This window comes from Globicephala melas, chromosome 14 (assembly GCF_963455315.2).
Source record: "Globicephala melas chromosome 14, mGloMel1.2, whole genome shotgun sequence".
In the NCBI taxonomy this organism is placed as follows: Eukaryota; Metazoa; Chordata; class Mammalia; order Artiodactyla; family Delphinidae; genus Globicephala; species Globicephala melas.
Genome location: NC_083327.1, coordinates 76,075,101 through 76,102,408, shown reverse-complemented (window position 1 = coordinate 76,102,408; position 27,308 = coordinate 76,075,101). Strand labels below are relative to the sequence as shown.

General features: G+C 39.7%; 2 protein-coding genes across 6 annotated transcripts in view; one reads left to right on the top strand and one right to left on the bottom strand.

The window, feature by feature from the left end:
• OPRM1 (opioid receptor mu 1) overlaps positions 1 to 27,308 on the bottom strand; it is a 158,354-nt gene that overhangs the window by 45,106 nt on the left and 85,940 nt on the right. The window lies entirely within an intron of this gene.
• The window catches only part of IPCEF1 (interaction protein for cytohesin exchange factors 1), a 182,521-nt gene that overhangs the window by 145,850 nt on the left and 9,363 nt on the right, over positions 1 to 27,308 (top strand). For all 5 annotated transcript variants that reach the window (XM_060283841.1, XM_060283840.1, XM_060283839.1 and 2 more), the window contains 2 exons: positions 4,642 to 5,014; positions 20,067 to 20,260. In XM_060283841.1, coding sequence (XP_060139824.1) covers positions 4,642 to 5,014; positions 20,067 to 20,260 — 567 coding nt within the window. The remainder of the gene's footprint in view (positions 1 to 4,641; positions 5,015 to 20,066; positions 20,261 to 27,308) is intronic.

The window sequence follows — 27,308 nt, the reverse complement described above, 5'->3', positions numbered from 1 at the left end:
GAACCTAATTAAATATTTATTTAATGGATTGATAAATGGGCGGGTGGGTGACGATTGTCACTTCCTCCACAGATCTGTAGCTATACAAATATTCCCCCGTGTGAATTAGAAAGTTACTTTACACTTGTCTAGTGATTTCACTTGGCTTTCAGAAGGATGACTTCATTCGACTCATAGAAGTCCCGTCTTTTACAAATGAAGTCAAGTGCCAGAGAAGTAAATAGAACTGTCTTAAGTAACCTTCGCAAGCTTAAGCTTACCTTTTATTACGAATATCTTTTATGTTCTCTCGTTTGCTCTTTTTGATAATCTAAGGCAGACAAACCACTGGCAACTTTTTTTTTCTGTGTCAACCACGTGCCAGGTGTTTTCCAAAGAAGGGGATGCTGAACTGAGCTGGACAGTCTCTTCCGTGGAGCATCTTAAGTTCTAAGTTGAAGAAAAGTCACAATAATTTGTAATTCAAACAGTCTGAGTACTGATAAATGCTACGAAGAAACATTAACTGGGGCAGTGTTCTAGGGAGTGGCTGGGGTTGAGGTCGGGGAGGATATTGCTTTGCTTACGACCGTCAGGGAAGAGCCTGCTAAGGAGGTGATATTTGACTTGAGACCGAAGTGATGGGAAGGAGTCAGCCAACCCCAAATCCACAGAGTGAGCTTTTCAGGCACAAGGAACCAGAGACGTGCTCAAGGAACAGAAACAAGACCATGCGGTTGGAAAGGAGAGGGAAGGGGAGGTTGAAGATGTTGCTGGAGAGGTGGGTAGGGGTCCATGTGGGTTGTCTTGGCTATAATGATGACTATGGATATTCTACTCATGATGGACAGTCGCTGGAGGATTTTCAGCAGGACAACACTATGATGCATTTTCTGCTTTAGAAATGCTCTAGCTATTGTTTGGTGGATGGACTAGGGTAGGGAGGGGTTGGGTAATGGTAGAGGCAGGAAGTCAGTAAACTAGGACCTGGAAGTAAAGTGGTTTCTGCAAGGCCACTTGGATACTAAAGATTGGAGTGAGGAATGGACGGCCTGCAGCTCATTGCCCAAGGTCATGCAGAAGGCCAGTGACAGAGGGGGCAGTATACCATACAAAGTCTTCGGGTTTTTAGAATAATGTTTCTACTAGCATATGGTAGAATTATAAACACAGTACCTCCTAGGGCTTAACAGCAATTGGTTAGTTTATTTTCATGAATATGGCCAATGGAAGGAAAGAACAGCTGTGTACTTTCCTTTTTTTCTCATTTGGTTGTATTTTGTTTAGTCTTAAGTTATTCCTGTATTTTCTTTTATTTTTTATATACTTTGACTAATGCTGCTTAAATTTCTATGCTGACTCACTCCTTTCTAATTACAGGCTTTTGGTGGCCATTTTCAACTCTTTTTTCTTTTCTTTAAAACTTGTGTTTTAAAAACAATTCAGAGAAAAGAATTTTAGAGCTAATCAGCTTTTGAACTAAGCTTCTTCAATGAATAAAAATCTCTTATACAGAAAATGGAGAAAAGCAATATTGATTCTTTTATTTAATCATGTACATACTCTCCTCATTAAAACTAAGATTTTTAAAATATCTTTCATTTTCTCATTAAAAAAATAAAAATTTGAAGCCCAAATGTTCTGAAATAAATGAAACAACATACAATTATTAATGTCTAATAAATAAAATAATTTTATTTGAGATTCTGAGAATACTTTGTAGGAGTATCTGCATTGCAATCAGTAATGGTCACCCCTGGATCCCAGGATTAGGATAAATCATCCATAGCAACTTCACAGAGAACTTCAGGGTGCTCCTGAGTAAGGGACTGAACTGCTCTGGGCTGTTTGCCTTCACATAGCTGGTTTCCTAGACCAGTCTTTGTAGCATTAATTTATTACCAACTAGCTATTAATTTATTAATTTACTAAGGTCAGGCACAAATGCAAAAAAATGGAGATGCAAAAATGATTAAAAGCAGCCTGCTCTCAAGTAACTCACCAAAAAAGAGGAACAGATCCATCAGCAATTACAGTATTAGTTGACAAATAAAACGATACTCTACCTGGTGTGATAGAAGTAAGCCCAGGATAGAAGTAAGCCCAGGAGCGTGGGGAAAAGATACCTACCTCGCCCTGAGGCCACTGGAGAAGGCTTCCTGGAGGAGGTGACCCTTGAACTGACCCTTGAAGGTTGGGGTTGTGTGAGCCAAGCCAGGGGTGGGCTGGAGAGGAGAGGCTGTTGCTCCTTTCTACCTTCATGTGATTTGCAGTGGGGAGTTTTCTGGGTGTGTTACTTGGATAGTTCCTAGAGGCACTGAGCTAAAGGTTCTCTGTTTGACTTATGGCTATGAGTAGCTAGAGGATGGTAGAAATAATAAAGCAGGATTTAGCTTTATTAAACCACAGGGTTTATAAAGCACATTCCCCTATCGATCCTCTGTAACTGCACTCCAGGTAACCTTTGATTTGTGTCAATCTCTCTTCTGACGAAAACTCCCTCTGACCTGGTACACACCATCCTTTTCTCATTTTGATTTTTCTTCTCTCTGGTTCTTTTCCTTTTTCCGCCCCTCGCTCTTCTTTTCTCCATTTGAAAACCAACTTTATACGTGCTACGTGGTGCTAGAGAAAGCGGGCTGGAAGCATTGGCTGTGTGTTTGAGGAGTACCACAAGCAGAAATACACTCCCCGGAAATTTCTGATGCTCATTGAATGTGTCTTTCCTCAGTCTTTTAAGCAGAGTTTTGAGGTTTAAAAAGGCTACGGAACGTGCTGCAGCAACAGCGTTTTTGCACAAATAGCCCATTTTGCTATAATCAAATTACAGTAGTATCAGCAGGAGAAGCAGGAAAAGCTCGTGTTTGGTCTCTTTTCAGAAAAGGAAGCTGATCCCACTGAAGCCAAGTTTTACTAAAATAGCTCACAATAGGGAACTGTGTCAGGACTGGGCCTGAATGGGTATTTTTGTTAACATTTATTCCGTAGATCCTGCTAACGAGTAAACAAGTCTTGGCATTTATTTGGACAGTTTGGTAGGGGGTGCGTTACCTCCTCTGGGTAGCTAGGATTTTATTTAGTGAATTACAGATCTGGATCTCCTAGTTAAGTGGTCTGGGTGATTGAAGGCAGCTGGTTTGAAAGATTTTTGACACATTCCTGAAAGGAAAGTTTTCATGTCATGCCAAATATATTATTTTTAAGAAGATGTGTGTGATGAGTTAGTATCTTAACTAGATGTTTTAGTGTCATGCTACTAAAAAGTGGATTTATTGCTTATTTGACAATCCATGTCTAGCATGCAGCCAGCTAGGCACTCATCGGACACTTCCTGACTTTTTCCATCAGAACTCAGAGCTTAGAACCTGCAAAATTCTTGGGCACATATTAATTTGGAACAAAGTCAACTATCTCGAGTTAGTTGCAGTGATGCTGAGGTTTTGGGGAAAGGAGCCTACTTTGCTCTTTGGCCTCTTCCCTCTAACAATCTCCTCCCTACCAGTTCCTCCACTTCCTTGGAGATCTGAATGCTTGAAATTGACAGGAGTATCTCATAGGGTGACATAATGAAACCGAACCAGAAAAAGCCTTCTCTATCTTATCTGCCATTGGAGATATAGGGTGACCCCTAGAGCACTGGTGTTTAGATTTTTTGGATTTTTATTGACCAATGAAATTAAAAATGGAGGAACAACATATAGTTGCCAAATCTTTATTTTGCTATGGAGAACATTAAAAAAAATCTCCAAAAGACAAAAACTAATAGCTACCATTACCATTTTCCAAATGAAGGCATATATTTTAACATCAAAATGTAACAAGGATAAAATCTCAGAGTAAATGAAGTCCTTCCCCAGAGAGGACATTGGTGATGTTGCATTGATGTTTTCTCCATGGACTGGTGAAAATTTTGCCAAGGATTGGCATTCACCCTTGGATTGTATGCCAGGAGATGCTTTCAGAAGATCCTACACCCACCATCAACCCACTTCTCGTAGTTTTTGGTTTCCCTTTAATGAATGAGGAGACTGCATATGTATTCCCGTCTTCTTTGGTGAAAGTTTATTGATATTTTAAAATTATTGAAGAGTGAATGAGTTAACATTATTTCACTTAACTCTGCAGTTATGAGCTTATACTGGTCATGTGCTAAGGAACTGTGACAAATGTTTGAGGGTGTAAATGTATGTGTTGTACCCACATCACTGGTCTTCCACTCAGTTAATATTATTTTGCTTCCCGTCTGGCTCCAGCTTTTGCTTTCCCTCTCTTAATCACCTTTCTCAAGATTTTTTGCTCAATTGGTAAGAATTCAGTGAGAGATTGCAATCTACTTTTTGCTCAAAGCATCCTTCAGTGTTCCAATGAATTCCTCAAAGGAGTCTTTTAGTTACCTGGAGAGCATTGAAGAGTAGGGTAATTCATGACATGGAGATCTTTCAGATCCTAGAGTAGTGATTCAAAGTTATACAGATTGGTTTTGGAAAATGGGATCATAGTGTCTGTCATACCGGTATAAATACCATCTCTTTTTCTTTTGATTCTTTTATTATTGGCAACTTTTTGAAACGCTGGAATACCTTCCTTGAAAATGAAAAGTAGAGAATGCTGACTTAATCATGATTTATTTTATTCTCTTTTGCTTTTATTTGTGAAAAACAGGCTGCCCAGCGGGCATCTTCGTCTTCACCCAAATTGAATGAAACGTCGCGTTCTTTCTCTTCCATGGAAAACATAAAAAAGACGCCCAGCAGTTTGTCTTCTCTCATATCTAGAGAAAGACAGCCCTGGATGGACGTGGTTGACAGCTCGTCTGCCGCTGAAGACGTGGGACAGTCTGTGACACGCGCTGTGCAGGCCTGCTCACCTGCACCCTCGGAGGCAAATGGTCGCAGGGCCCTGGAAACCAGCTTCGCCACATCAGAAAGTGGAGTTTTGAACTCTTTATCCAGTGATGACGCTTCTTCATTGAGTAGCAACCTAGATCATCTTTGTGTCCCAGACAAGCCGGCTGGATCAGAGATGACAGATAGAGGTAAACCAAGAAACGATTTACTCTTTTTCGAGGATGAATATTTGTATGTGGATGTGGAATGCTAACGTCGATTGTAAAAAGAATGTTTAAAGTCACGAATGATTTAATAATTGAACAGTCAAGTGGGGCTAAGTCCAGGGGCTACTTCTGTAGAGGAGAGATCGCATGTAGAAAACTCCAGCTTCAGGACCATTTATTACCCGCTGTAAGTGTCACCAACCACATGCTTGCAACTATGAGACGTGTTCAGAAAAGAATGATACTTTTTCACCAATCTGAGGTAAAACTTGAGTTTTTTGTTTTGTTTTGTTTTGGTTTTTATTGGTCCCGTGTGCTGTGCTCCGGAGCTTGTGGTGATTAGGTCGACATTTTGTAGATGACATCACCACCATGTTTCCAAACATACGCAGAGCTACCACCTTCCCTGGGCTATAAGCACAGATGAGGTCTGGGTCCTCGCAGGTCAGCTCCTGAGGGGCCTTCCTACATGGTGAGCAGGAAGACAGACGGTCTACGTGCACTTTGTGGGGCAGCACGAGGACTTTAGAACCGAAGGAGAGCACAGCTTATGTGTTTGAAGAAAAGCATGTTAAGTCTTAGCAAATGAAAGTGTTTATTGGAGTATGGAAATGAAGAGTGTGGGCTTTCTTAATACTCCATGATTGTTGGTCCTTGTCTTTTATTCAGACTAACTTTTAAAAAATGATCAGTTTTCAGTCATGATGGGTCTTTCCTGATGGTCTGTGCCTTATTCATTCCAGTGTAAAACAAGTTTACCTGATAGCAGATACTTAAAAATGAGAGAATGACGAGTTTGATCTGTATTCTTTCAGTGCACCATTGAGGGGAAGCTGACTGGCTAAAGTCCCATGATCGCCAGTCGGGGTGGCCTGATGACGTAGGTGACAGCTGTCCCCTCTCCCCCAGCCTAATCAGGGAAAGTTTCTTTAAGTTCTCAGATTTTCATAGTTACCCTATTAATTTGATATTTGGTATCAGAGTAATTTAGGCCAAGAATTACAGCTACAGACCTGTGTGTCCGTTGTCACTGCTCCCTGTGACCTTATGTGAAGATGCTTTACATAAGGCAACTCAACATAAGTTGAGTTACCTGCCTGGCCTCTGATGTCATTTTTGTTTGATACCCCTAATTTAGGCCAATTATCTAGTTTACAATTAGAAAAAATGGAGTAAATGAAGTCATTGCCAAAATAACCTACTTTTAGAGGTGAATGAGGTAGGGGCAGGGGGATCAATATTGGACTGTACAGAATGGAAGGCAGTAGACTCAAGCTGGCCTCAGCTCTGTGAGGTGTTTTGATATGAAGATATTGGGCTTAATTTGTACCTCTGTGGAAGTATGAAATTGATGCAAATTTTGAGGCCCGTGGTGCAAGTAAAAAGGAGATAATTTTGGGTTCAGCATAAGAAACTTCTTTGTAACATTGAGAACTGTTCAAAATTGAATAGGCTCAATTGCATGTTGCGTGTCGATTACAATTTTTTCTCTTATGAAGATATACTGAAGAGGGAATTTAAGTACTTTGAACTAGATGGACTCTAACTTGATACTTAGAAGATCCTTCCAGATATAGGCCTGGTGGAACTAAAGAAAATAATGAAGAGGACCATATCTATTATTTTCCTGCTAAAAACTCTGGCTTTAATTATTGGGCCATTAGTAGAACTAAAATGTTTGTTTCATGCATGCACAAATACACATACACTCACGTGCGCACACACACACAGCACCCCGGGGTGAGGATGGCTTCAAAAGCAAAACAGAGAATAAAATTGCATTTGCATTCGTTCTCAAGAGATAACACCGCGGATTGAGTTTTCCTTTAGGACGAGTAACCTGATAGTCATGGGAAGATGCACGCAATTCTTGTCCATGTCTCATGTCATTCTGGGCACGAGTGTGCTGCAGAGCCTGGCTGAGTACCAACAGCTCTGTTAATCTAAGAAGGAAGAAACCAGGTATTTTAAAATTTTGAGTTAGGTACAGAGTGACCAACAATATCTGTATGCTTCTTCAAACAGCTTGACATAAAGGTATTCCTTGGAGTAGAAGGAAGAGAAAATAAAACTATTTTCCCCCTCACTGATCTGTTGGCACTTGCCATATGTTACAAAATTTTTGCTGATGATTTTCTCCTGCTGCTGGGGATTTGGTTAAATTCCCAGCAGAGTTAAACTGCATAAAGTCATTGCTATGGAAACAGCAACCCAGTTTTCACTTGCGTTTGCGATGACGTGCTGTTGAGTAATCAGATTGAGTACTGTGCTTTTTTTTTTTTTTAACGTGTGTTTGTGTGTTGGAAAAGAAGGTAGTGTTTCATTTTTGTGTCTTCTAAAAATTATTATTATTTTAGCTGCCAATTAAAAAAAAAAGAAAAGTGCTGAATTTCCTGTGTTTGAAATATTGTTCAGCAATTTTTATAATAGGGATTGAAGTTCCGACATGGTCCATGACAGGAGTTAGGATTTTAGATTAAGTCCTAGTTTCAAGATGTGTTTGCTGGAGAAAGAGGCTTTTATCCTAGAAAAGATTCTTAAAGTTTAATAACTGAGCCCTGAAACAAGCAGACAATGTATTATAGCCTTCTTTTTATTTACACAATGAGAGAAATATTTTGCAGTTGGTATGCGATTAAAATTGTGGTTGCTACAATTTTATACCGAATTTAAACCTTTTTAGACATTTTTCCCCTGCAAAGTAAGCTATTTAAACAATGCAGGGTGTTAATTGCATTCTATTGCCTTTCTACATTGGGAGTGCCAGAGCTCTTGAGACTCTTCACTGAGTCTTTCCACAAAGTGTAATGGGGTAAGAGGTGATGGAGTTAAATGGAATACTCATCTCAGCCCAGTTTTACTCTATACCGTTTCTTTCTTTAATGAAAGGTTATTTGACCCATGACTCACGCCTGTGTGATGATGACTCACATTGTATTTCTCTACTTACATTATGCTGGCGATGTGGAGACAGTTTGACTTATACTTACTCCATGAATGGGGTGACCCTACCCTGGGTGCTATAACCACTAACAAGACTAATACCCAATTTATGCAAATAAATTGTTAAGTACAAGTACAGACAGGATGGACCTGGGAATCATGTTGAAAAAAATGCATTTTTAATGAAGATATATACATACTAGCGCATGCATGACATCTCAGAAAAGTGACATAAATGGGCCAGATTTTAGGATTTAACAATTACCAAAAATTTTACACAATTTTAGGGCAAACAGTACAGATGCGGCATTATTTTAGCTAGCTACCTCAGATGATGCTGTAGGAATTATGAGGTATGTCTCTTTAGGAAGCAAGATAATAATAAAAGAAAAAGTTGATTAATGAACTCCATTCAATTAAGCATTATTATTATTATTTTTGAGTACCTAACATGTACTCATGTACTTTGTGCTAATAGGAATACAAAAACAAGCAAGATACAATTTCTGGTCTAAAATATTTTAATGTGTAATGGGGAGAGTGGGAAGAATAAGACTCATTTAACAAAAGAAAGCAGAGTAAAATAAGTGCCACAGAGACATACAAAGTACTCGAGGGATTTGAAAGAGAGCAGGAACTCAAAATACGGAAGATCGTATCTAAGTGATCTAAGCTGATCTAAGATCTAAGTGGGAAGGTCTGCAGGTAGAGAGGTGAGCCATGGAAAAGAGGAATGGAAAATAAATTTGGGTGATGCTGAATACTGGGCTCGTTGTTAGTTTATTTCAGTAGATAATAGATGACGATTTCTAATCAGGGTCATCATATAATTGGAGGTGCACTTTAGAAAAATTATATGAGCTTAAGAATTTGGGGGTAGAAACGTGTAAGGGGACAAAGGAAATTAGAAGAGTTAGGAAGCTTGTGTAATAGCTGGGGTGGCAGAGGGGATAAGAAGCAAAGGAGAGATTTACCTGAGGGGTTCTATAGCATGTCTATCAAGGTGAAGACCATTCTTGGTTTTTGTATCTCTGCTACTTAATTTAGTCCCTAGAAAATTTCCTAGTGATCCTATCTTTTGAACTATAATTTGCGAAGTGATTTGAAAATGGGAGTAAATATTTACTACTGGAAAAATCTTGAATCTATAATTCTTGACCTCGATGGCATTAATCTCAAGCATGGATGACTCACTACCTGCTTTCTCTGCTTCATGTCAAGTGGCCCAAAATCCCTGGATGATGTCATGAAATAATGCTGATGAGGTTACCTGCAAATTTATGCCATATAACTAGGTCAATTATAGTTCTCAGACCTTAATCTCATTTTTGGGGAATATAGTTGATGAACAATATTATGTTAGTTCAGGCATTCTATATAGTGATTTAACATTTGTGTACATTAGCAATGATTACCATGGTAAGTCTAGTGACCATCTGTCTCCGTACAAAGTTATTACAATATTATTGACCATATTCCTTATGCTGTATGTTACTTCCCCATGATTTAATTGTTATATAACTGGGGTTTGTACCTCTTAATCCCCTTCATTTATTTATCTAACCCTCCCCCCCACCCTGCCCTCCTTTCAGGCAACCACCTATTTGTTCTCTGTATCTATGAGTCTGTTTTTGTTTTGTTTTTATTTTTTAAAATTTTTTCTTTTTTAATAAATTTATTTATTTATTTTTGGCTGCATTGGGTCTTCGTTGCTGCACGCGGGCTTTCTCTAGTTGTGGCGAGCGGGGGCTACTTTTCGTTACGGTGTGCGTGCTTCTCATTGCGGAGGCTTCTCTTGTTGCGGAGCACGGGCTCTAGGTGTGCGGGCTTTAGTAGTTGTGGCACGCGGGCTTTGTTGCTCCACAGCATGTGGGATCTTCCCGGACCAGGGTTTGAACCCGTGTCCCCTGCATTGGCAGGTGGATTCTTAACCACTGCACCACCAGGGAAGTCCCTGTTTTGTTTTTTAGATTCCACATATAACTGAGATCAGTAGTTTTTTGGTGGCATCTTTAGGATTTTCTACCTATAGTATCATGTCATCCGCAAACAGTGACAGTTTACTTCTTCCTTTCCAATTTGGATTCCTTTTTCTCGTCTGCTGTGGCTGGGATTTCAATACTATGTTGAATAAAAGTGGTAAGAGTGGACATCCTTGTCTTGTTCCTGATCTTAGAAGAAATGCTTTCAGCTTTTCACTGTTCAGTATGATGTTGACTAGTTTTCTCATGTATGACCTTTATTATGTTGAGGAATGTTCCCTCTGTAGCCACATTGTTGAGAGTTTTTATTATAAATGGACGTTGAATCTTGTCAAAAACTTTTCTGCATCTATTGAGATGATCATACGGTTTTTATTCTTCAGTTTGTTGATGTGGTGTATCACATTGCTATAGTTGCAGTTACTGAACCAGCCTTGTATCCCTGGGATAAATCCCACTTGGTCGTGATGTGTGATCCTTCTAACGTATTGTTGAATTTGGTTTGCTAATATTTTGTTGAGGATTTTTACATCTGTGTTCATCAGTGATATTGGCCTGTGATTTTCTTCTTTTATAGTATCTTTGTCTGGTTTTAGTGTCAGGGTGATGCTAGGCTCATAGAATGAGTTCAGAAGTGTTCTGTCCTCTTCAATTTTTTTGGAATAGTTTCAGAAGAATAGGTGTTAACTCTTCTTTAAATGTTTGGTAGAATTCACCTGTGAAGTTGTGTGGTCCTGGACTTTTGTTTGTTGTGAGTTTTTAAATTACTGATTCAATTTCATTGTTGATGATCAGTCTCTTCATATTTTCTATTTCTTCCTGATTCAGTGTTGGGAGTTGGCATGTTCTAGGAATTTATTCATTTCTTCTAGGTTCATTTTATTGGTGTGTATTTGTTTGTCGTAGTAATCTCTTATGAGCCTTTGTATTCATGTAGTGTTGCTTGTAACCTGTCTTTCATTTCTGTTTTTGAGTCCTTTTTTTCTTGATGAATCTGGTTAACGGCTTAGCAATTTTGTTTACTTTTCAAAGAATCAGATCTTAGTTTCACTGATCTTTTCTACTCCTTAGTCTCTTATTTATTTACGCTTTGATCTTTACTATTTCTTTCTACTAACTTTGGGGTTTGTTCTTTTTTTAGTTCCTTTAGGTACAGGGTTAGATTGTTTATTTGAGATTTTTGTTTGTTTGTTTCTCAAGGTAAGCTTATATTACTATAAACTTCCTTCTTAGAACTGCTTTTGTTATTCCCATAGACTTTGGATCAGTGTGTTTCCATTTTCATTTGTCTCCAGGTATTTTTACACAAAGCTGGGGAATATTCTTTGTGCCCCTGGTCTGAGAATGACGTCCCTGATCTGCAAGTCTTCTTGAACGCATACACCTGCAGTTTACACTTTACTTCTGTGAAGAATCTTGTGCAGTCCTTTGAGATGCTCCCAACCTAATGGTCTCAGATTCATTTGTTTGTCTCTTTGATTATACCCTCCTGACCCTTCCTGGCTGTTCCGGAGACTCCTGAATATATGTCACCCTGTGCATCAAGAGCAAGGAACTAGAATGATATGAGCACGTGTCTGAATTTTCAACTAGAAATGGAAACTATAAGATCAGTTTTTACAGGTAGATCCTTCTTGTCTAGACAACACCATAAGCCTTTGACATCTTTTCCTGCACTACCCTTTGGTTGTTAATTTTTAATTTCTCTCCCTACAATTTTATTTTTTCTTAATTAAAGCCAAGGCAAATAAGGTTCTATTTGCCTCAAACTACAAAACTATAGTAAGCAGCCAATTGACAAATATTTCAAAGTAGATTTTAATTTTTAGAGCAATTTTAGGTTCACAGCAAAATTGAGAGGCAGGTGCAGAGACTTCCTGTCTACCCCTGCCCCTACGCATAATAGCCTTTTCCATTATCAATATTCCTCCCACTAAAGTAGTATATTTTTAAAAACTGATGAACTTACACTGACACGTCATAATTACCCAAAGTCCATAGTTTAACTTAGGGTTCACTCTTAGTGTTCTACATTCTGTGGGTTTGGACAAATGTATAACAACGTGTATCCATTAATACTGTATCACACAGAGTATTTTCACTGTCCTACAAATTCTCTGTACCCCACCTTTTAATCCTTCCCTTCCCCAATGCCTAGCAACCACTGATCGTTTTACTATCTCCATAGTTTTGCCTTTTCCAGATGCAAATTCATGTCATATATGAACAAAGATAGTTTTATTTATTCCTTCCCAATCTGTATACTTTTATCTCCTTTTCTTGTGTTATTGTGTTGGCTAGGACTTCCAGTACAATGTTGAAGAGGAGTAGTGGGAGGGGACATCCTTGCCTTGTTACTGATCTTAGTGGGAAAGCTTCTAGTTTCTCACCATTAAGTATGAAGTTAGCTGTAGGTTTTTTGTAGATATTCTGTATTGAGTTGAGGAATTTTCTTTCTTTTTTTAAAAATTAATTAATTACTTTTATTTATTTTTGGCTACGATGGGTCTTCGTTGCTGTGCACGGGCTTTCTCTAGTTGCAGCGAGCAGGGGCTACTCTTCGTTGTGGTGCCGGGCTTCTCATTGCGGTGGCTTCTCTTGTTGCAGACCACAGGCGCCTACGGGCTTCAGTAGCTGTGGCTCGAAGGCTCTAGAGCTCAGACTCAGTAGTTGTGGCACACGGGCTTAGTTGCTCTGCAGCATGTGGGATCTTCCTGGACCAGGCCTTGAACCCATGTCTCCTGCATTGGCAGGCAGATTCTTAACCACTGTGCCACCAGGGAAGCCGCCAGGAATTTTCTTTTTATTCCTTGATTACGGAGAAGTTTTTTTTTTTTTTAATCACAAATGAGTATTGGGTTTTGTTAAATGCTTTTTCTGTGTCTATTGATATTATCATGTGTTTTTTTCCTTCTTCCTCTTAAGCCTATTGATGTGATCAACTACATTAATTTATTTTCAAATGTTGAGCCAGCCTTGCATATCTGGGATAATTCCCACTCGGTCATGGTGTAAAATTTTTTTATTCTTCAATTTGCTAATATTTTGCTGAGGAATTTTGCATCTATGTTCATGAGGTATATTGATTTTCAGCAATGAAATGTATTTGTCTGGATTTGATGATTAGGGTAATGCTGGCCTCATAGAATGAGTCAGGAAGTATTCCCTCTGCTTCTGTCTTCTGAAGGAGATTGTAGAGAATTGGTATAATTTTTTCTTTAAATGTTTGGTAGAATTCATCAGTGAACCCATATGGGACTGGTGCTTTGTTTTAGAAGGTTATTAATTATTGATTCAATTAGAAGGTTTTTCAATTATTGATTGAATATAGGCCTATTCAAATCATTTATTTCTTGTGTGAGTTTTGTTTCTTTTAAAGAATTGGTCTGTTTCAGCTAGGTTATTAAATTCTGGGGCACAGAGTAGCTCATAGCATTTTTTTTACTATCCTTTTAATGTCCCATGGATTCTGTAGTGATAACCCTCTTTTTCATTTCTGCTGTTAGTAATTTGTGTCCTTTCCCTTTTTCTCTAACCAAAAACAAATCTTAATTTTTACTTTTACTCTATCTAGACACTTGACATTTAGTAAGAATAGTTTACTTACTGAGTTTTTAAAGACTCCAAATCCAGAATTAGTTTGCTGTGTTTATTATGTATGGATATATGAAGGAGGTGATGTATGGATATATGAAGGAGGTGAGAATGAGATTAAGAATGGAAATTTTGACCAAACAGTGAATGTTTAACAAATATGTTTTGAGGAGGTATTATATTTCTGGCTCAATTGTTGGCATTTGGAGATGCTTTTTGAAGATAACAAAGGCAATAGCCCTCTTGCATAGAACTTACAGTCTGGTGCATATGTCTGTTTTGGCAGGGTTTGGAGACAATTAGGTAAGTAGAAGAACAGGATAATTTCTGGTAGTGAGTAAGTTCTGTAAGGGAAATTAGGTAAGGGTATATAATAATGGAGGTAGGAAGAAGGACCTTTATTTAAATGACTGGTTGGGGAGGATCTCCATGAGGAGGCAATGTTTGATCTGGGGCCTGAATTTCACAAGGAAACCTACACATATAAACAATAGCTGGCAACATGCCCTAGACAGAGAGAAAGTAGAGTATAAATGCTATAGGACTGGCACAAATTTTGCGGTTCAGGAAACAGAAATAAATTCAGCATGGCTGGAGCAGAGTGGGTAGGGGCAGCATAGGAAGATACTGGAGAATTCAGTAGCAGCTGGCTATGTGGCAACTAGTGGGTCCTTTAAGGTATTTGGATTTTGTTCTAAGTGCAATGAGCTATTTTTGGAGGAACTGAAGCTGAGGAATGTTTTGGTGTGGTTTACATTTTAAAAAGATCACTTCACTGTATGAAAAATGGGTATTAGGAATGTAGCTGTCGAAATAGACCAACAATGAAATGATGGTAGCAATGGGGTGGGGAGCAGAAAAAATACACATATTTGGGATATATTATAAACATACAATGTACGGATGTAAGATTCATAAAGGATTGTTGCCTGGTTTAGTCTGTCCCTAGTCTTTCAGCTGCACTGCCCGAGTACACAGTGGACATTCAAAGATATGTGATGGTTGAACTTAATAAGGGGATCAAACGTGTGAGGGAAAGAGAGGAATCAAGGATGAGTCCTAAGTTTTCCAGGACATTCAGTCCTCTGCGGAATGAAATATAATCTCAACTGTATAGGATTTTTATCGCTTCCTGGGAAAAGGTTTATTAGTAGGGATTTAATGGCCATGTGGAAATATGTAACTCTAAACGTGTACGCTGAGGATTTCCCATAAGGCAGAAACAAGGATGTCTTGCAAGTAATTATAGATCACACTAGATTATAACCATAGACGTAAGGACAAGAGAGCACCATCTTGGAAAGGTAAGGGCATTTATCTGCTCCAAACCTTCATTTTCTGCTTGTGAAATTGTATTGGGGTGACTTCTTCTTCCTCTTGCCTCACTGCTCTTGGCATGAAGTGCTCCTCATGTCTTTCCCCTCCTTCTGAATCTTCCGTGTTTTGTCTTTTGCTAATGTCAACAAGAAAGATCTTCTTAAATATGTATCATCCCTTTATTGAGTCTAAATCATTAGATTATTGACCTAAGTTTGGAGAACGTTTTCTAGACTGACCCCTCCAGACATTCTGAGCCAGTCTAACAGAAGTAAAGGGTCACTAACATTTACCTCAAATTCCTACCAACTCAACAATATTGAGATACTGATGCTTTAGAGCAGGGATTCTGGAACCCTCCCTTGAGCAAGCCAGATTTTTAAAAAAACTATGATATGGCACAGAGAAAATAGATGCTGCTTTCTGGACAAGTCTCAACTTTCTAGCTGTAATTTCAGTCCTTTTCTCTTCCGGTGAGCTGAGGCTGTTTCTGCATGACTAATTGCTGGGAAGCAGTCTAGCCTTGCTACTCAGAGTATGTCCATGGACCAGCACTTCAGACATCACCTAGGAGCTCCTTAAAAATTTAGCATCTCAGTGCCCACCATCCCAGACTGAATGAATCAGAAACTGTATTTTACCAAGATCCCTAGGTGGTTGTTTGCTTATTAAAGTTGGAGAAGACTGCTCCGGAAGTGCCTGGGCCTGCACAGTGTGGAAGCAAACTTTTATTCCTCATTCCACACTGCTTTACATTTTGGAAAGATCACTTACTGTTTTCCAAGAATCTCCACATTTTTTCTCATCTATAAAATAAAAATAGTTTTCATCTTCCTTGGCAGAGAACTCGTGAGGCGTGATGCCTTATGTGGAGAAGGAAATTAAAGTCCTGTTATTTTATGTAAGAGACTAAAATATGCGCTTGAGAGGAAGGATAACAGTTGCGTTGAAAACACTTGATTGTCAGACGAAAGTCTTTCATTTTGCCACAGAAGACAAGGGAGATAGAAATAATTAACTTGGCTTCTGTTTCCAGAGGGAGAGAGACCAGTGGTCTTTTCTGCCAATCTTTTTTTTTTTTTTTTTTGCTCTTTTTATAATCTGGTAAGATAAGGGAACAATGTAGTGTTTCCTAATATGATATTAGAATTTAGAAAAATATTTATATAAAAAAGGTGAAGTGGAGATTTTTAAAATATTACTCTATTGAGAAGCCTTTGAAAGGTACAGGGATAGCCCTGTAGGATTAGCCAGCCAGCGCTAGTCTTCCATACAACCGTTAGGAAGGACTCGGTTCACCTCGGCTTTGGGGTCAGGTGCAAGCTGTGTTTTCCTGTGTGCTTGTGCCCTTTGGGTCTTTTTTTTTGTCCTATGATCCTATTTATCATCTGCTTCCATTATTACTGGATGTTCATTTTATTGTCCTGTGAAGACCTAGGCACCAGCCATTAGTAACAGTAAAACAGTATAAAATCCCCATTTAGGTCATGGATGAGGTTAGATCACAGGTCTTTCCCATGAGTATCTAGCAATATGTTGTATATCTCTCAGATTATGATACAAAAAAGGCAAATAGGGACAGGAATATGTGTGTGGAAGGGCGATAATCTCTGATATTTTTAACTTAAAGGTAATATATATTGATATAAATATATTAAATAATAATAAAATTATCCAAAGAGGCGGTCCTCTTTATTTTTCATTTAGGGAATGTCCTTTATGCCATGTTATTTCAAGATTCTAAAGTTTATTTTCATCTTTACTGATTTAATATTGTTGAATTAGATGTAAGATCTTAATATAATCATTTTACTCTGACATAATTACAAATTAACGTGTTAGTCGAAAGTATTTTTATTTTCTATCACAATCTTTAGCAGCACAACTGAGCAGCTTGGTGAACACAGAAAGTAAAGAAGTCATTCTGTTTATGTTCTTTGTTGTATACTTGTTCGGTTTGTTTCTTGAGGTTTGTTAAATATATATTACTTTAAAAATACTGTGGTATTAAAAGCTATGTATTCAGGCTTTATTTGAGGTAGAGTCCCCACCTGCCTATCTGTAAAAAAATGATGTGTACAATTATTGTGTTCTTGTGGGACTGAAAACTCCCAGAGTCGCCAATGCTAATGTTCCGCTTTAAGAGTCAGATGTCTTTTCATTTAGATTTCTTAAGACTTTCTGATGTCTCCAACTTAACTCCAGGACTGTTGCCATGCTTAGTATTTCTCCTATGCAAGTGTCATCAGTTATCATGATAATCTTATAAAAGTCTACTTTTTAATAGCGCTATTGACGTATGCTTCACGTACCATAAAATTCACACATAAAAACATACAGTTCAGTGGTTTTTAGTATATTCATAGAGTTGTGCAACTAGACCCACAATCTAATTTGAGGACATCTTAGCACCACACACAGGAAAAACCCCATACATATTAGCAGTCACTCCCCATTCCTACTTGTCCCTTCCTCAGCCCCAGGCAGCCACTAATCTACTTTCTGTCTCCATGGATTTGTTTATTCTGGACATTTCATTATAAATGGACGATACAGTATGTGTCTTTTGTGACTGGCTTTTTTTACTTCAAAGAACTTTTCAAGGTTCAGCCATGTTTTAGTATGTGTCAGTACTTCATTTCTTTTAATGACTAAAACTCCATTGCATGCGTGTACCACAATCTGTTACCCCACTCATCAGTTGATGAGCATTTAGGCTGTTCGCACCTTTTGTCCATATCATTCATGACATTCATGCACAAGTTTTGTGTTAACATGTTTTTAATTTTCTTGAGTATGTAACTAGAAATGGAATTGGTGGGTCATATGGTAACTTAAAATGCTACATTTCGCATTCTGAGGAATTACCAAACGGTTTCCTAAAGTGGTGGGTCCATTTTATATTCCCACCAGCAACTTTAAGGGTTCCAGTTTCTCCACATCCTTGGCCACACTTCTTATTGTGCCTTTTTGATTTTAGGCATCCTGGTGAGTGTGAAATAGTATCTCATGGTGGTTTTTTTTTTTTTTTTTTTTTTGCGGTACGCGGGCCTCTCACTGTTGTGGCCTCTCCCGTTGTGGAGCACAGGCTCTGGACGCGTAGTCTCAGTGGCCATGGCTTACCGGCCCAGCCGCTCCGCGGCATGTGGGATCTTCCCAGACCGGGGCACGAACCCATGTCCCCTGCATCGTCAGGCGGACTCGCAACCACTGCGCCACCAGGGAAGCCCTCATTGTGGTTTTGACTTGCATTTCTCTCATGACTGATGATACTGAGCATCTTTTCATGTGCTTATTGACAAAAACCTACTTTTGATGTCTGCACAGCCTGAGCCAAAAACTCTAATTGTGTTGAAATGTAGTTTTGAATATTTTCTCCTTTTTTAATAATATTGTAGTGAACAAAGAAGTTTACTGACCAATACTTTAATTTAGTTGCAAAGTTAGCCCAACATCTTTGCTCTTCATTTTATGAAAGAGTATTGGGCACACCTGTGGGCTTTCTGGTAGTAGAAGGGGGAAAACTATTGCCTAAAGACACTTAATCTTATAAGAGTAAATGTAAAGTAAGTGAGTGCGCTTAATTTTGATGCTTCTAGACTCCTGTTGTGTGCTTTTCTCTTTGGTGAGATCTTTTCTGCAGTTCTTCTAAGGCCATACTTCCTATATGACCCTCTATCAAGCTTGTTCTCAGGACGGGAGCTAAAATGCATAGACACTAGAGAGTACATGGTAGAAAACAATCTTATTGTCTATCTTTCCCAACATTATTTTCAGACTGAAGTGAATAAAGGACTGAAGTTCTTAGTAAGAAATTAAAGCACCATCAAGAGATGGTTTTCTTTGAGTGACTTTCTGTATCATTTGAGACTCTTTCAGCTGCACATGCTTGAAAACGACACTCAGAATATCTTAACAAAGGCAATGTACTGGCTCCCATAAGCTAAGAGGGCAGTAATGGTATCACCGAAATCCATGTGTCAGTTGGATCCTATGGATTGGCTCCATTCTCATGATTCTTGGCATGATTTCTGGAATCTTCCAGGTTACATCATCGCACCACTCCATTTAGGAAAATAGAGAAATTGATTCCCTGATACCTCAAACCAAAGTCTCAGAATTGAGTCTCTTTGGCCCCAGTGGGCCTGATCTGAGACACGTGCTCATCCCTGGGTGAATGACTGTGGCTAGCATGATGGAACTGCCACTGGCTTAGCCTAGCACCTCCGGGGACCCCCCGGATCCTGGGTGGAGTCACTTTACTGGAAGCATTTGAGCTGAGGCTGGCAAGGTGTGGTTAACAAAGAGAATGGAGGTGTGTGGCATGAGGAATTATTATTATCTGCTGAAAGCCACAGACCACAGGTGGATTCCTTCATTCAAAGAACAGTTCTAGGAAGGACATTAAAAAGTGATCTGGGACAATGGTTCTCAAGCTTTAGAGTGTGTACTGGTCTGTAAGGTTATCCTGCCCCACCATTGTATTTTAGAAACAGAGAACTTACTTGGTTTCACAGGTTTATAGGTGGAGAGGAACTTTGCTCCAGGATGAATCATTCCCTGAGTCCCACCAGTCTCTGATTTAGATGATATTTGGGTGAGATTTGAGACTTAGAGTTGATGTTTGAATGGGTTAAGACTTTCGGAGATGTTGGGATGAGTGAATGTATTTTGCATGAGAGAGGGACATAAATTTTGGGAGGTTAGATTGTGTACTATTATGGGTTCAATTGTGTCCTTCCAAAGTTCCTGTGTTGAAGTCATAACCACTGAGACCTCAGAATGTGACCTTATTAGGAAATGGTTATCTTTTGCAGGTGTAATTAGTTAAGAGGTCAATAGGGTGAGCCCCTAATCCATATGACTGGTGTCTGTAAAAGGGGGAAATTTGGACACAGAGACATGCACACTGTAAAACACCATGTGAAGATTAGAGTTATGCTGCCAGAAGCCAAGGAACCACCAGCAGCTGGAAGAGAGGCCTGGAACAGATCCTTCCCTACAGCCTTCAAAGGGAACATGGCCCTGGTATGACAAAGTACCACCAACTGAGCGGCTTAGACAATAAAAATTTATGTCTCACAGTTTTGGAGGCTGGAAGTCTAAGATCAAGGTATCAGGAGGGCCTTGTTTTAGGACCATGTCAAATGTTCTGTCCTTGATTAACTGGGTTTATTGGTATTTATTTATTTTAATAGAAGAGACAAAAGTGTCTGAAGATGATGAAATGGAGAAGCTCTACAAATCGTTAGAGCAAGCTAGTCTATCTCCTCTTGGGGACCGGCGACCTTCAACCAAAAAGGAGTTGAGAAAGTCCTTTGTCAAGCGGTGCAAAAATCCATCCATAAATGAGAAGCTCCACAAAATCCGGACTTTGAATAGCACATTAAAGGTAAGAAATTTCGGACTGTGGATGAACTCTGTGGATGTGGCGTGAGAAAATACTGGTTCTGTAGAATGATTTATGCTAACCACATGTGTGGGTGGAGGGTAGGGAAAGGCAGTAAAAGCCAATACAGTCTCTATAGGGTGAGTTGACCCTTGACATTCTTAAAACAGTAGGAAATTCACACAGTAGCACCCAATGCAGTTTTTTTGTTTTGTTTTTTTTTTGTTTTGTTTTGTTTTTACAATAGGCCTTGATTTTTGCATTCACTCTGGTGTAAAATTTCAAATACTAAGCTCCTAGATGGCAAGGATCATGTGTAATTTGTTTTTGTACCCTACGACCTGGAATAATAAATGTTGCTGAGAGCCTGAGATAGTCAACTGGTGAGAATACACAGTAAAATTTAATAAGATCTTGGGATTTTGCCTGATTCATTAAAGGGTGCCGTTCTTTTAGACTATATCCAGAAGAAACTTCCTACATTTCAGGTATAGCAGACTTACGTGATGCTAAGCTCTTGCGTCTGGAGCCAAGAACACCATGAGAGCTGGGCAGTGGGAAACAGACACTTCACGGTAGCAGACGAGCAGATGTTTTCACAGTGAGAATAAGGGACAGGGCACAGGATGTACTGAAGCTGTGTTCATGGCCTCCCATAACTAAAATGGTTCTTTATAACACAAGCATCCCGCTTTCACGTTTAGATTATAGCACAAACAAGTAGAGGCCAGAATACTTTGTAAAACAGTCCTGAATTAGCAGAAGATTTATAGATTCTGGAAAGCCTTGCAGACCCGCAATTTAATGCTGTTTTGTACATGTCCTTTTGCATCATGAATTTGAATCCCTCTCCAGGAAGAAATAGCAGCAATCAAATGGACAAGGCTACAAAAGATGGTGGAGTGACTCTCAGTCAGATGTCCCAGTGAGTCAGTGGAAGACCTAAGCCCCCTAAAAGCCTTGTAAAAATAAGGCTGAAAAATAAAAGGCAAAGGTGTATTTTATTTATACAAAGAAAACCCAAATGTAGAGGAAATTCCCTAGCATTTAATGATGAAAGACATCACTAGCACTCATTTCAAAGTCAAATATGTTCTATTCCGTAGTATTTACAGAGTTGATAAATGTGTTTGGTCATCCAATGTAATATGCCGTACTGTGTTGGGATTTTACTGTCTTATCTGCGATAACTGATACGAGTGAATACATTTTTTATTGAACAAATACTTCCCGACTCTTACTATGTATGAGGCACTACTCTAGGACACTGGGACCACTGAGAAGACCCCACTGGACAATGGAAACATAAAGGAAAACAATTGCTATGAGATGTGATAAGTGCTATAGTTGATACCAGCTTTGGTAGCCCAGAGGAGGGAAACAGCTGCCTACCTGAGGCCATTAGGGACAATGCCATGGAGATGCTGAAACTGGCCCATCATAAGAGATGAAGAAAATCAGGAAGAGAAGGAAGTGCATTCAAGGAGGAGGAGCTGGCCTAGGCAGATGCATAAAAGTGGATGAGATGTTGCAGCCCACATTGGGAGAAGTAGGGAATAGAGGCTATGGAGAGCCCGGACAGTTCAGGCTACTTCTAGAAGGAGAAAGACGGTGGTCTCAACTTTCCAAAGAGCAGGAAACTCAGGATTCTGGACCTTCATCCGACCATGGCCAGGGGCTTGGAAACTGGGAGCACAGGTTTGTACAAAGAATTCAAAGGTTTTACTGACGCAGCTGGTTCTCTGTGATGTCTTGTTCTCCATGCACTATGGCCACAGACTTGAGGAACTCAGCATCTTTTTCTTTTCTTCCCAGGTATTAGTTATCTATTGCTAGGCAACAAAATACCCACAAACTTAGCAGCTACAGGCAATAGACATTCATCATTTCACAGTTTCTGTGAGTCAGGCATTTGGGTGTGGCTTGGTTAGGTGCTTCTGCTTCAGAGTCTCTTATAAGGCTGTAATCCAGGCATCAGCTGGGGCTGTAATCCAGGCATCAGTTTTCATTCCTCCACTGGGGGAGGGTGTGCTTCCAAGCTCTCTCACGTGGTTGTTGGCAGGATTCAGTTCCTCGCAGGTTGTTGGACTGAGGGTCTCAGTTGTTCACTGTCTGTTGGCTGGAGGCCACCCCCAGTTCCTTCCCATGTGAGTCTCTTCATAGGGCAGTTCCCAAAATAGAAGCTGGCTGCCTGCAGAGCAGTAAAGCTGCGAGAGTGAGCGAGCAGGGTGGGTTATACCCCAATCTCAGGAGTGACATCACATCGCATTTACAGTATTCTGTTCATTAGAAGCAAGTCGCTAGGTCAGCCTTCCTGCAGTCAAGGAGGGGAATTACAGAAGGGCATGAGTACCGGGGAGCAAGGAACATTGGGGCCAACTCAGGGGCTCTCTACCCCACCCAGCTGAAGAACTGCACTCTGAACATTTCTGGAAAGAAGACCTTTCCACAGATCCCTTACGCTGGGGCTGATGAAATGTACCCCATGTTATGTATTCCTGTGAACCTCCGAGGAGGACATGATGATGTGGAAATTGACCTTGTTGAAAAAAAAGAGAAAAAGCACATCAACCTATTCATTAGAGAAAGATTATTTGGTACATCATGTTCATTCATGTCACAAAGCTATCAGAATTATTTTAACTGTCTTTAAAACTCAAAGCAGTCAGGATAGTGGTTGCCTTTGAGGGGGAGGGGAGAATATGCACTGGGAGAGGCCACAAGTGAAGCTTCTGAGATAAGTCTTTTTTGACTTTGATGGTGGCTACACAGATGTGTTCATTTTGTGATAATTGCATCAAGCACAAACCTTGTATGCGCGTTTTTCTCTATGTGTGTTACGTTGCAGTATAAATGTTTACTTAAAAAATACTTCAAAGCCGGAGTGTGGACAAGCAAAAAGAACAGTTTCATGCAGAAACAAGGAAACTGTTTGAATAATAATGTTTGTCTTAGTAATAGGCACATTCCAGAAATGAAGAAAAATCCTCTCACTGGGACTGTATTGGAATGAATGCTCTTCATGGAAATTCTTTTAGAAAGTTGAGCAAACTATCTTGTCACACACTAAAGGCCTTTAGATTAGACCTTTAGGAGTTTCTGATAGCTCCACATCCCCGGACTTTTGGCTAAGCCTGTATTTATTTTTAAATGAATGATTAATGGAATGATTAATGGGTCCAACTGAAACTTTCTCCCAAGATTCCTCTTGCCTGTGTCAAAAGAGGAACGAGCACTTCTTTGCCCACCTGCTCTGGTAGAACACATTTCCAGTGCTTAGGTCTTAAGGCAAGCCATGTACTGAATATTTGGAGTGAAGAATGGAAGTACATTATTTTTCAGAACCCCTACCAGACTCTGCCTGCCTGCCAGAAAGCCAGGAGTATGTTGTCAAAGTGGTTCAAAGCATCCAGTGAGCCCGCTGCTCTATAGGGGAGGAGCAGGGCCTTTGCGTGATGCCTGTTGACCCCAGGGTGCTGAGTCAAGGAAGGTGCTCAGGGGGTTAAGTTGTTGCATTAATTTCCTTCCTCTCTATTCTTATCTACAGTTTTTTCTTTTATCCATAAAAGAACTAACACGGACTTGAGCTGAATGGTAAGAAATTTGCATTATTTAGAGCTAAAAACCATTTGAGAAGTGTTAGTTGAAGAGACCCTTTCCTAAAACCTTTTATCCCCTTTAGAGTGGTGGTGAATTCATTTTTGCCTTAAAAAAATCAATTTTCCAAATTTGGTTGATCTGCAAAGATCTTATTTAGTAGTTTTTTTCAATAAAATATTAGGATCTCTCTCTGCACAGATATCAAAATTTCTTAAGAACAAAGTAACACTCCTTAAGTAACTTCATATGAATAGAACTATGGTAATATTAGAGAATGAAAGCATTTTTTTTTTTTTCGGAAAAGATTGTTTTTGGAAGTAGAGATGTGGAGAACTCAGAAGAAAGAAAACTCTCTTGGTCCTGCTTGACTTTCTACCAGCAATCCTTCCTAGTTACCCCCTTATTAACTAACCTTTCTTCCCTCTGCTTCTGGGTCCTGGCCAACCTGCTTCATATCCCTCTTTGGTTACTTTCCTACTGCACAGTTTTCTCTCCTTCCTGAAACCCAAATATATCTTTTGATCTCCATTTATCACCACACCCTTGCTCTCTTGCTGTAAAATTATAAATCTCACCACTCAGATTACTATATGTGTGGTACTTTTCCCTCGAAATCCATATTATTCTGACCAATCTAGAAGTAGGAAAAGAAGAAAAGAAGAAAATGTAATAAAACACCCCAAATAAAATGTAAGTTAAAGCTAATTGTAGAGTACAGAAAATACATTTGTGTGCCACTAATGTTTGGGATCATGCATGAGCAGATACCTCATTTGGATAAAATACATGCTGCCAGTTCTTAGAATCCCTAAAACTATATGTAAATGTGTGGATATATCTATGTCTATGTCTATGTCTATGTCTATGCCTGTATCTACCTATATATCTGTAATATATATCTATATAACATATTATATATTATGTAGATATAGTACAGATATATTCAATAATACGTATATCATATATATAATTATATATATATATTTTGTTTGTTTGTTTGTCCGTTTATGGAGAGAATTTCCTCAGACTCTAAATAGCATTCATGATGCAAAAGAGGTTAAAAGGCAAATGGGTGACTAGTTCTTTCATTTACTTCTTATTTGATTTATTCATTTTTTTCAACAGGTATTTAGTGAAAGTCTACTGTGTGTCAGTCATTCTTTCAGACACCTGGCTGTATATCAGACAAAAGCGCTTGACCTCATGAAGCTTACATTTAGGTGGAGAAAAAAATAAACAAAATAAATACGTTAAATTTGTAGTGTGCTAGGTGATGGTACATTTGATAGCAAATAGGAGAGAAGGGGAATAAGGAATGTTGAGGGACTGATTTGTAACTAGGATAAGCATGAGAAGCCTCTTTAAAAGATAGAATTTGAGTAAAATCTGAAAAAGGAAAGGGAGTGAGCCTTCAGTCTACCTGAGGCAGAATGTTTCGAGTAACAGGGACAAAAACGCACATTCCTTGGGATGGGGGTGTACCTGGTCCATTTAAGGATGGGTAAGGAGGTCAGTGTGGCTGGAATGGGGTGGGGAGGCAAGACGGGGAGCAGAGCCATGGGTCCAAGGGGCAGCAGGGGATCATAGCCTGTAATGCCTCGCTGACATTGCAAACACCTTGGCTTCAACTCAGAGTGCGATAGGAAGCCTTTGGAAAGTGCTCAACAGAGCTGTGCCATAGCTTGACATATTTCGAAGGTAGAACCATCTGAATTTTCTGGTACATTGGGAGTAAGAGAAGGAGTCAAGGACGACTCCAGTGTCTGGCCTGAGCAGCTGACAAGATGGAGTTGCCATGAGGTGCTTTGAGGATGACTGTGGTAGGAGCAGGTTTCAGTACGTATTGGGAGTAGATGGGGGTATTGAGAATAACAGGAAGTAAGTTTTGGATACGTTTTATTGGAGACGCCCAAATGGAGCTGCTGAAGGGATCAACAAGTATGGTGTTCAGGGAGATGGTAAGGCTGGCAAGGTAGATTTGGGACCCTCAGTGTGTAGGGAGAGGGGAAGAGAGTACGTGAAATTTCCAAGAGCACGAATGTAAATAAAACAGAGAATAGGCTAAATCTGGAGCTCTGGGGCATACCAGTGTTAAGAGATTGGGTGGAACCAGCAAAGGAGGCTGAGAATAAGCGGTCACTCTGGGACGAGAAGATTCAGGAAAATGTGTCACAGAAGCAACATGATGAAGGTGTTCAAGAAGGAGTAGTCAGCAGTTTTAGATGCTGTTGATAAGTTGAAGATGAATAATTGATCATTGGACTTAGCAGCATGGTGGTCATAGATGGCCCTAACCAGAGCAGTTTTGGTGGAAGGATGGGGGCAGAAGCCTGATTGGAGACATTCTGTGAAAGAACGGGCGCAAGGACGTTGGAGGCAGAGAAGAGCTGAACGTTAGCAGGAATAGCGAAGTGGGCTCAAGGGAGGGCTTTTACGATGGGAGAAATGAGAGCATGCTTGTACGCCCGTGAGAATGATCACATGGAGACAGGAGACTGACGAGTCACAGGAAAGAGGGGAGAATTGCGGAAGTGAATTTCTTGAATGCGAGAGAGGAAGCACTTGTACAAGTAGAGAGATCGGGCTTCGCTAGGAGCACAGATACTTCACCCAAATGAACAGGAAGGAAGGCAGCTTATATTGGTGCTGATGTAGTAGAAGGTGCTGGGAGCTTGGGAGAACTACTCTTCTGATAGTTTCCGTTTCCTCAAAAAAATAAAGAGCAGGGTCATCAGCTACAAGGGAGGATTGGGGAGGAGATTTGAGTAGAAATGAGAAGTTTTGAAATAGTCATTTGGGAGGGGGGAGAGAAAAGGGATAAGAAAACACAATGATTGGATAGTAGTGAAAGTGCATTTAATGGCAGTGGTCATGAATTTGAACTTTGACCCGTGAGCACAGTTGTGAATGTTTAGCACGTGCTGACCTGGATCTAGGCAGAGAGATCAGTTCAGTAGTGAACAGGCATTGAATGTCTACCTGTCATTCATGACTGTGTTAGGTACAGGGAATACAGGAATGAATAAAATATGTTCCCTGTCACCTTCCTTAAGAAGCTTTAGAATAGGTGGCGTGACAGAGCCATGAACATCTCAGCGTAACATGGTAAGTTCTAAGAGGGCTGGATCCCAGCATTGGAAGGCACGTGAACATACAAAAAGCTTCTCGGTTCAATCTGGGGGTTCAGAGGTTTTTTTGGAGAGCATGATGCCTGAAGTGAGTATACCTTTATGAGTTGTAGTAAAATCCAGTAAAAAAAAACAACTGGGAAATGTTCCATGTGAAGGTCCCTCAAGGAATTAGAGTCCTCCAGTGAAGGAAGGTGGAGAAGGTCCTCTGTGTGGCACATCCCGGGGGTATGAAGTAGCAGCGTGTCGGGGAGAAAATCCACATCAACACTCTTAGAGAGGAAAGGAAGAAGGAAGTGGAGGATGGGCTCATGTCCACAGAA